Raw genomic sequence first — 10558 nt, forward strand, 5'->3', positions numbered from 1 at the left:
GCGTAAAGTGCGCAATGCAACCATGTAATCTACGCACACGCGTGGAGTAGCCACATGAACCTGTGTATGCGTGTGCGACCCAGCCTTCATAAGCCAGCGCCGTGTTCCCGGCTTCCTTTTTTATTCATGTGGCCTTTCAACAGGCCTGAGCACACCTGTCTGTCTCTCTTATCTTAATAAAACTCTTGTTAGTGGATTCTGTCACGTTTCTTGACATTTCCAAGCAGGGTAAGAGTGCTGCCAGATGACTAACAGTGATTATGTCATGTTGGGAAGCTGGGCATATGAGGATAACATGGGGGGTCTAGGGCTCCCCTTTCTCTTCCCTCCATCTGAGCTCTCTTCCTCCATACCCAACTTTATTGTCTCCCAAACTTATCAGAACCCCCCTTGCTCTTCCATTCCTCAGACTGAATGTCCATCCCCTTCTTCTGATTCCCTTTAGTCCACATGGAAGTTTTCGGTTCCCAGGTAGGCCAGTCAGCAAGGTTCTGACCCCTGAGGGCAAGCTGGCCTTAGAGTTCTAGCCAGATCTCCAAAGGGCCTCTGGTTCTGACACCTGCATTTAGTGAAGCCAGACTTGGGTGGAGAACAGAAACCTGGGGCTAAAGAGGAAGTGGGGAATTGTGGGTGTTGCTGGGGAGAAACAGGCACACTCTTACTTCACTGTGGTTTCCTCCTGGGCTTTCTCAGCTTTCCTTACCCTGTCTTATGAGGCAGGAGACTACAGTTTCTCTGTAAGCCTTTATCTAGTGCAGTTCAGGAGCCTAACTACAAAGCCTGTGGCTGGAGGGTCCACAGGGCCACACGAGCCTTGCTCAGCTTCCCTCTTGTCCACGGAGGCCTCTGCTTCCTCGGCAATTCATCCCACACTGGCTGTGGTGGCTGCCTGGATCCTGCCCTGCCCTGATCTCTTCTCCTCAGAGCATCCTTAGTCCTTCCCTTCCTGCCCCATCCCAGCTGAGAAGAGGACCTATGGCCTGGGAGGCCACATGCCTGCTGTCCCCCATCCTGCTGGTGCTCCTGGCCTCAGGTAAGGACAGAGGGACAAGGACAGAGGGAAGGAACCGGGGAGAGGAAAGGGCAGGGGTTGGGAGGTGAGCACAGATGGGCTCTGTGCTTGGGAATGCAGAATACATGGAGTGCTGTGGCCAGCGGCTGGCTCTAAGCTACGTCCCGAGTGTCCTGAGCATAAACACACAGGGTTACTCCCTGAGAAATGAACCCATCTCCTAGCCCTGCTGTAGAGGCTGGGGGGCTCTGACTGAAGGGTGTTTTCTCAGGCTCCTGGGCACATGACACAGTGTTACATCATACAGTGGAAGGCAAGACCGTTTTTGTGAGATGCCACTATGATCCCAGCCAACGCTTCAAGGAGAAGGTGTGGTGTCAGGAAACACCAGGAAAAACTTGTAAAATCTTAGTGTCCACAAACACCACAGATGCTCAGCAGTCAAAATTCTTCCTCCAGGACTATCCTGATTATCAATTCTTCACTGTCACCATTACTGCACTCACGGTGAGAGACTCGGGTCCTTATTTCTGTGGGATCGCTGAAAATCTCACAACGATCTCTGTTCTCAGAAACATCTACCTGAAGTTGTCAAAAGGTGAGCTCCCCCACTCTATATGGCTCTCGCAGCCTTCCTGAATCACAAGGCTCCAGAGCTGGAGAGGGCTCTAGAAACTGCTTCCCCAATCACCTGGAAACTGGAGCACAGGGGAGAAAGGCCCCCTCCCCCAAGGCCACCTTCTGGTTCAGGGCAGAGCCAGCCCTAGAACCAGGCTTGCTGGCCTCTGGGCAGTTCTCACCAGTTACTCTTAACACTTCTGCTGCTGCTGCTGCTTCTGCCGCTGCCGCTGCTGCCACTGCTAATAGAACTCAGTTTGTTGAGGATCTTATGGCTCCCCTGAGCTGTCACAGTTGTTTTTTCCTGAACATCCCTTGACTGTAATCCCATCATAAACCTTCTCTCTAGGGGTGGTGGGCTCCATCACATGAGAGAGACCTCAGAGCAAATGGACAGGGCACTGAGAGATGTGGACAGAGAGGAGACAGCTAGACCGAGGGGCACACAGGAGGCTTAGTGGGTAAGCCTGGCAGATGGAGGTCCTCATTCAGGATCTGCCCTTGACAGCTGAGAACCTCAGAGCTCTGAGATGTGGACAGAGAGGAGACAGCTAGACCGAGGGGCACACAGGAGGCTTAGTGGGTAAGCCTGGCAGATGGAGGTCCTCATTCAGGATCTGCCCTTGACAGCTGAGAACCTCAGAGCTCTGAGAAGGTGGCCCAGTAACAGGATTTTCCTAAGGGCCTGCCCCGAGAAAGTTCCTCCCAGAGTCTTGGAGAAGATGCTGCATCCAGCGTGGTGTTATCTCGGAGTAAAGGATCTACGTAAACTATGGCCTATGTCTGTTTGCTTTATTTCTCTAGGACAAAATTCTATCTATACAAGTTCTGTCCTGACTCTCAGTTCCTCTCTGTACCTACTTTTCCTGTCCCCTCATAGCCCTAGTAATAACTGAGCCCTTATGCTTTTGACCTCTCTTTATCCTCTGTTCCTTCATCCTCCACCTTTCTTTCCTTGCTCCTTACTCCTGGCTCTGAGAAAACTCTACAAGAGATCTGCCTTACCATCTACAGAACCTCCGCCTTTCTCTCTTCTCTCGGGTATGCAGCTCTGTCCACCATCTACAGAAAAACTGCCTTGTTCTTCCTCTCCTCACCACGTGACTCTCTGCCACCAGGAATTCTGCCTCACTCTTCACTCCACCTGAATATGCAAAAGCCTCCTTTGTTCTGAGTCAGTTGCTCTGGAATGCCATTTTCCTGTCTGGGGAAGGGAGGTCTGAGCTTCATTTGCACAAGAAGCAAAGCTATGCATCTACAGCCCACCAGTCTCCTAGGCCCAGTAGGGATGTTAGTTACCTAGTGGATCAGCAGTAGGTCTGAGAAACTTAGCTGTTTGCCAAAATGGCCTAATAGTATATGGACACACAAGAATTTCATAGCAGAAGACAGCTGAAATATTAAAAACTGAATAAACCAAATATTCCTTGATAAATGTCTTCCTCTAAAAAATGCCTTGAAATTTCTAGGTATAGCTTTAATATACAGCTGAATCTCTGTAACATATTCTTGCAGCTCACAAGAGCCCAGCAGCTGCTCCTGATGACTTGGGTCTCCTGTGTGTCTCATGCTGAAGACTGCAGTGGCGGGGAGCTTTCTGAGTTAGTCTCTCGTGTCCATAAGTTCACAGGGTGAACAGCTCCTCCCAGAGCTTTCCCTGCTGCATAGTGTGTCCAGCCCTTCGGTTCCATGGGTGCCTGGAGGTTATGTTTATGAAAGCTTTGCCCTGGCACACTCCATGTTGGGGAGGCATTAGTTGTGACCTTCCTATGTTCAAGCATAGTGGACCCAGGATGGGGAGACACTCAGCCAATAAAGTGCTTACTAAGTGTGGTGGTTTTAGTTGCCAATGTGGCAGAACCCAGAATCACCCGGGAGACAAGCCTCTGGCCACACCTGTGAGGGATTATCTTGGCTTGAGGTGGGAAGACCCATTCTAAAAGTGGTGGCTCCATTCCCTAAGCTTGGGGTATAAAAGTATAAAAGGGAAAGTGGCCTGAGGACATTCATTGCTCTCTACTCCCTGACTGGATGCACTGCAACCAGCTGCTTCCGGTTCCTGTTGTCCTGACTTCCTGCTGTGATGGACTATCCTGTGAACTGTTCCTGTTGTCCTGAGTTCCTGCTGTGATGGACTGCACTCTGAACTGTTCCTATTGTCCTGACTTCCTGCTGTGATGGACTGTCCTGTTAACTGTTCCTGTTGTCCTGACTTCCTGTTGTGATGGACTGTCCTGTTAACTGTTCCTGTTGTCCTGTCCTGTGAACTGTTCCTGTTGTCTTGACCTCCTGCTGTGATGGACCGTACTCTAAACTGTTCCTGTTGTCCTGACTTCCTGCTGTGATGGACTATCCTGTGAACTGTTCCTGTTGTCCTGACCTCCTGCTGTGATGGACTGCACTCTAAACTGTTCCTGTTGTCCTGACTTCCTCCTGTGATGGGCTGCACTCTGAACTGTTCCTGTTGTCCTGACTTCCTGCTGTGATGGACTGTCCTGTGAACTGTTCCTGTTGTCCCGACTTCCTGTTGTGATGGACTGCACTCTGAACTGTTCCTGTTGTCTTGAGTTCCTGCTGTGATGGACTGCACTCTGAACTATATGCTACAACAGACTCTTTTGGATTAGGAAAGCAGCTGAACACTTTAAAGCAGACTTAATGAGCCATACTATTAGGAATGTTGAAGACAGTGGTGCTGTGTGTAGGCCTGGCTGTTAGCTAATATTATTTCCTTCTTGGGTCTCTGAGGGAGTTGAAGATTAGTTAGTTATGGTTGAAGATTAGTTACTTATAGTTGAAAATTAATTACGATAGAAAGTGCATTAGATACATCTTGGATTTACCAAAATAGGATAGATAATGGAATTATTTTCTCTAATTTGTCCAATACCTGTTTAGGTATTTATTATTTGTATATATTGTATATAGTTATTGTACTTTTGTATATAGTTTTTCTTTTGTTAGTCATAACCTTTTGCTTTTTTTTTCTTTTTATTAAAATAGAAAAGGGGAAATGTGGTGGTAATCTAATTATACTGAAATGTGATTTTGATTGTATGTTAATAAATAAAGTTGCCCGGGGGTCAGAGCTATTAGAGCCATTGCAAGAGTGTGGCAGTGGTGGCACACGCCTTTAATCCCAGAAAGCCAGCCTTTAATCCCAGGGAGTGGTGGTAGAAAGCAAAAAGATATATAAGGCGTGAGGACCAGAAACTAGAAGCATTTGGCTGGTTAAGCTTTCAGGCTTTGGAGCAACACAGTTCAGCTGAGAGCTATTGGGATGAGGACACAGAAGCTTCCAGTCTGAGGAAACAGGACCAGCTGAGGAACTGGTGAGGTGAGATAGCTGTGGCTTTTTCTGTCTCTTTCAATAGACGAACAGACAGGAAATAGAGCGCTCATTCGGGAAGCTGGGACACCGCAGGCGGAAGGGTGAGATTTTGGCTCTGAGCTCTGACCTCTCGGCTTTCTCTTTTGCATTATTTCTGTGTTTCTTATTTAATAAAACGGTTGGTTACATCAATACCTGGCTCAGGAGGTTAAAGAGGAGAATTTAATATGTGACCTAGAGGTCATTTTTTGTAATATTTTGGTGAAGAATGTGGCTATTTTCTTTCCTTGTCTAAAAATCTGCCTGAGGTTAAAATGAAGAGTTATGGATTAATGACTTTGACAGAGGGGATTTCCAGACAGCCTAGTATTGACTGTGTTGCTTGGTTATCAGTGGCCAATGCTTATGCAGATCAATAATGAAAAAGAGCAAGGAAAAATACAAAATATACAGTTTGAGGAGAAAAGGAGCCTCTAGGAAATGTAAACAGATTAAAGAAAAGCCTGCTACTAAGTGGAATAAAGGGAGTGGTGACCTCATAGAAAGACCCCACCTAGCTAAGTGAAAAGGAATTAAAGAAAAATGAACACGCCTTTAATCCCTGCACTCAGGAGGCAGAGGCAGGCAAGCCTCTGAGTTCAAGGCCAGCCTGGTCTAAGAGTAAGTTTCTGGACAGCTAGACTTAAGCAATGAAGAAAATCATAAAGCTAGTAATATATATGTGTGTGTGTGTGTATGTATGTGTGTATATATATACACACACACACATTTGAACAAGTGGGCAATGTTCCAGCCCCAGAAAACAGCAGAACTTGGCAGCTTTAGCCATGTGGTTCTGGCTTTAGAGTCAAGCATACAAGAAAATGGTTCTGGAATCTCCCTCTGCAACTAAGGAAAGCCACTGCGGCCAATGTGTCAGGGATGTCCCTGCATGGAGGCCTGGGGAGGCCATTACATAAAGCTGTGAAAGTAAAGCCTAGATTTTGTTGAATACTCCAAGATGTTTGAGATACCAGAGTCATGGGATACCTGCCAAGGAAAGCTGCTAACAGGGAGTGGAACCAGCCCAAGGGAAAGAAGTGTGCTGCAGTCAACAAAGCTGGAAGGAGTTGGAGATCTGAAGGGAGCTTGGACATAGTGATGCAGATTTTGGAGTTTGCCCAGATAGTTTTTGGTGTATCTTTGGTCCAGTATTTTCTCACTATGCTCCCTTTTCTCTCTTTTGGACCAGTAATGTATGTTCTATATCATTGTATGTTAGAAATATATGATATGCTTTTTTATTTTTATTTTACAAGGGTTACAGTTAAGAGATTGTCATAAGTCTCTGAAGAAATTTTGGGCTTTGGACTTTTAAACAGATAAAAGATAAGTTGAGACTGATAGGCTATGGGACTTTTGAAATTGGACTGAATGCATTTCTGCATCATGATATGGTTACGAGCCACTGGGGGCCAGGAAGTGGAACGTGGTGGTTTGAAAGAAAATGGCCACCATAGGATCATAGAAAGTGGCACTATTAGGGAGTGTGGCCTTGCTGGAGGAAGTGTGTCACTGAATTGAGGTTTTAAATGCTTAAGCAAGGCTTGTATGGCTCCCTCCCGACCCCATCTCTTTCTTTCTTCCTACTGCCTGTGGATCCAGATGTAGAAGTCTCAGCTACCTCTCCAGCACCATGTCTGCCTGCATAAACCCATGCTTCCCCAATAACAATAATATACTAAACCTCTGAACTGTAAGCCAGCCCCAGTTAAATGTTTTCCTTTATAAGAGTTGTCGGGGTCATGGTGTCTCTTCACAGCAATGAAAATCCTAAGACAGATGTCAAAAGTGTGTGACACATTCAAATGCAGGACATGTAGGGCTGGGGAGATGGCTGAGCGGTACAGTGCTTGACATGCATGCATGAGTTCTATCCTGAGTTCTGTTCTCAGTACCCACATTTTAAAAAAAAGCCTATCATGGTGGGCTACACTAATAATGGAAGTGGAGACTGGTGGATGCCTGGGGCTCACTGGTCAGTCAGCCTAGGCAAAGCAGTGCATTTCAAATAACAAGTGAGAAACTCTGCCTCAAAAAAGTAAGTTATCCTGAAAGATGACACGTGAGGCTGTCCTCTAGTCTCCACATGCATGTAAACCCTTACACACGTGTGTATCCATATTCACATGGCGATGTCTACACACAAACACAGGATCATTTTCAAAGTTTGTCTTCCATGGACCACATGTCATGTGGCTCTTGCAGTTAAAAAAACACAAACCAAGACACAACTCATCTAAGTTTTAGGGGAACCATTTCTTACAGAGTTCAGCCATCCTTTCAGGCTTCCAGAGCTCAAGCTCTAAGAGGGTAGAGAGAGCTAGGTCAGGTGAGGATGCATTGGAGCCCAGGGTTTCTAGTAGCCTGACTTCTCTCAGAATCTTCATCTGAGGTCCATTGCAGGCCAATGGCAAGTAGGCACTCCTATACATGAATTCCCCTTGGGTAGCAGGGTTCAGTGAAAGATGAGCAGTAGGCTTGGAATATAAGTGGGTTCCATTTCCCAAATCTCTACGTAGAAGTCATGTCCTTAGGAAGCTCTTGTAATCTACTCTCCTTCTCCCAAGATGCCATTGGTAGCCACAATGGCCTTCTAAACTGTATCTCAGACTTGCTGTGGGCATGACCCACCTGAAGTCTTTATTTCAAATCAGACCCTGTGTCTCAGGAGACCTGAAGTGACACTTGCCTAGGAGGAACAAGTGTCTAGGCTCACTTCAGTGGCAACCAGTGTACTTACAAGCCCTCCTATGAATCTCTGAACTCACTGAGGAAGAGCTGGTGCCGTGCTGGGCTCTACATCCCTAGCGAGTGACAGTGGATGATCAAGGATGGCAGAGGAAAGAGAAACAGGCCTCCCTTCCTAGAACTAGGGAAGTCCATGCCAAGTCCAAGAGGAAGCTCAGATGTAATACACCAGTGAAGACAAGTTTTAGAGGACATGACTTACGGAGGCAGAGAGAACGGTGTGAGGGGGAGAACGGGGCAGCTGGAGAAGTGAACAACAGCAGACAAGAAAATTTCCGTAACTCAGACAGCCCAAGAAGATTTCTTCACGCCTCGTTCCAGCCTCCCTCCTTTCTCTGTTCATTTCTCTCTCTGATTCAGGCTGACTTTACACTATTTCTTTCAATTTTAGTAAAAGAAAACCTTGCTTTTTGAATGGCCATGTTCATTCTCCTCAGCTCCATTTCTATTCACCTCCTCATCCATCCATACATACATATATACATCCACCTGTCCATTCTATGCCCATTCATTCATGTATCTAACGCTTGTGTCTTTTGCAGATTCCTCAGGTCTGCCCACCCTAAGCATCACTCCTACTACAAGCCCAGCTAAAGCTCCCATCCTTATTACCACAAAACAGCTGCCGAGAGACAGGACTGTGATCCAACCCTTCCCCAAGTCCACAGCTGGCGTCTCTCCTGACCCTGGAGTCACCTTCCCAAATGTGACAACTGTTACCAGGTATGTTTTGGATCCTGGTTTGGACAGCCTTTATTTCCTAGTCCTCTATGTGGTCTCTGTGGGATTCCTTTCATCTAGTCCTTTTGTCCCTGTGTCCGATCATATAGAGCACTGTGTCCTCACCCACTTCCCCAGTGTTCTCTCTCTCTCTCTCTCTCTCTCTCTCTCTCTCTCTCTCTCTCTCTCTCTCTCTCTCTCTCTCTCTCTCTCTCTCTCTGTCTACCTGGAACTTGGAGAATCAAGACAAGTCTGCAGTGGGGTTTTCAGTCAGGTTGCATTCTTCTTGGTTTCTGGGCAGGGAAAATGGGGTTAAAGGTGTGGCAACTGTCCCCAGAAGCAGGTCAGAATGCTGACAACGGGGACCAGGTTCCCTAGATGTGGGCCTCACTCCATTCCACAGAGGAGGCCAAGATGCCTGGGTTAACACTTCCTCCTTTAGGCATTTCCTGGACCTGAACTCTAGACTCTCCGCCAAACATATTTCTGACTGCTTATTTTAGGAAGTGATCATCTAAACTGTATCTAAACTGTCCCCAAAGGCTGTGGGAAAGCTGCAGGGAGGACCTGAGTTGAAAAGATTGGATGGGAAGAATTTCCCAAACTCTGCAATGTGGGCAGTCATTGAATCAACCCTCCATCTCCTCTCTCAGCAGGGTCTCCATATCCAGCATCGTTGTTCCCATGGTCTGTGGACTCTTCATTAAGACCCTGGTCTTCACTGTCTTGTTTGCTGTCACACAGAGGTCATTTGGGTGACAGACCATGAAACCACACGACAGTGACCTCTGACTTTCAGCCATGTCTGTCTCACAGGACGAGCTGAGGGTGGGTACTAAGGAGGAACTGTGACATGAATTGAGCCTGTAATCATGGCTGACATCTAAGGCTCAGAATGTCCCCTGCTGGCCATGCCCTCCCTCCTCATTCCCTCCATCATCTTGGGCAACTGCTCTGCTCCCTCAGAAGAGGGGAAACAGTGTCCAGCACCCTCCGGCCATTCTGCCTGAGTAGATGAGTTGTCCTGAAATAAAGCCAGAGCCCAGTGCTTCTCTGTCACCTTCGTGGGAGTCGTGAGGTTTAGTGTCACCTCTACTATTCCTGCCCCCACATCCTTCCCTTGGTTGGTGCAATTCTAACCGCCTAGGCAGGGCCCTTGCTGGTAAAACAGCCTGCTCTCCCGGCCTCTAGGGCCTTCCTCTCTGGGAATCAGGCACTCAGATTGTCTTCATCTGTGGTCCTCTGAACACTCCCAACCATGGACCAAGAAGACAAGATCCCACCTTGAGAATTATGCAGCTGGGAGAGAGAAATCAAGCTCACCTGGATGCTGTTGTCTGGGAGACTCTTGGAGGAGGAGATGGCATCCATAAGACTGGACCAGTACCATGCATCATCACGCTGTGTGCGTTTATCATTGACTCCTCAGTGCAACCCATGAAGGCCAAGGCGTGTGTGACCAGCGTGAGGCTGCAGGAGCAGTGGCCCCACCTCCTGGCAGGAGTGAAGTCTAGGGAGTTCCCTTGCTGAAGGGCTCCAGAGGCTGAGAGATGGAGAGCAGGGCTCTGCTGCCAGCTGAAGGGCCTCTTCCTGGACTGAGGGGGTGGGGGTGGGGGAGGAGCCCATCCTGGACTGGGGAGGCTGTCCCCAGTGGGCCTTACCTCCCCCTCACCTTCTTCCACCTCTCGGGCTCCTCCCAGGTGCCCTGTGTCCCCAGTGCTATTTCTGAGACACAGGCATTTTCTTGTTTTCTATCTCTTTGGGCTCTAAAGACAAAGGGTCCCTGTGTGTGAGGAAACGATGGTACATTAGCCCATTCCACATCAGCAATGGCGAGGGCCAACATCATCCTAAGGTTCCCAAGAGCAAACACATCTCACCACATAGCATCCAGCTCACTTGATCTCAGGCAGAAGGCTGAGAAGTGGCTCTTCCACTCATCTTAGGTCAGCAAAGCACATTCCTGGCAGGGAGACTTTCCCCTACTCCCCTGAAGAGATCCCAAGTTAAGGCATGCTTCCCCCACAGAAGGACATTTCCTGTGAACAGGGCTCTCTGTATAATCCTGCCCTGGGGTGGCTTTGATG

The 10558-nt window shown here is 47.9% G+C and overlaps 1 protein-coding gene across 1 annotated transcript; it reads left to right on the forward strand.

The window, feature by feature from the left end:
* Positions 1-712: 712 nt before the first annotated feature.
* On the forward strand, positions 713-9535 carry LOC102917434 (triggering receptor expressed on myeloid cells 1-like). The gene is made up of 4 exons (XM_076557601.1): positions 713-1033; positions 1284-1610; positions 8294-8474; positions 9128-9535. Exons 1-4 carry the CDS (start codon positions 976-978, stop codon positions 9228-9230), a joined length of 669 nt encoding a protein of 222 aa, XP_076413716.1. The 5' UTR covers positions 713-975; the 3' UTR covers positions 9231-9535.
* Positions 9536-10558: the final 1023 nt, after the last annotated feature.

Source organism: Peromyscus maniculatus, chromosome 21, assembly GCF_049852395.1.
Source record: "Peromyscus maniculatus bairdii isolate BWxNUB_F1_BW_parent chromosome 21, HU_Pman_BW_mat_3.1, whole genome shotgun sequence".
Taxonomy (NCBI): domain Eukaryota; kingdom Metazoa; phylum Chordata; class Mammalia; order Rodentia; family Cricetidae; genus Peromyscus; species Peromyscus maniculatus.

Bases quoted from the DNA above. Each gene is read 5' to 3' on its own strand.
- LOC102917434 (XM_076557601.1), top strand. From the start codon at position 976: ATGGCCTGGGAGGCCACATGCCTGCTGTCCCCCATCCTGCTGGTGCTC. The intron at 1,034-1,283 runs GTAAGGACAGAG...GTGTTTTCTCAG, and splicing joins GCTGGTGCTCCTGGCCTCAG to GCTCCTGGGCACATGACACA. The intron at 8,475-9,127 runs GTATGTTTTGGA...CTCTCTCAGCAG, and splicing joins AATGTGACAACTGTTACCAG to GGTCTCCATATCCAGCATCG.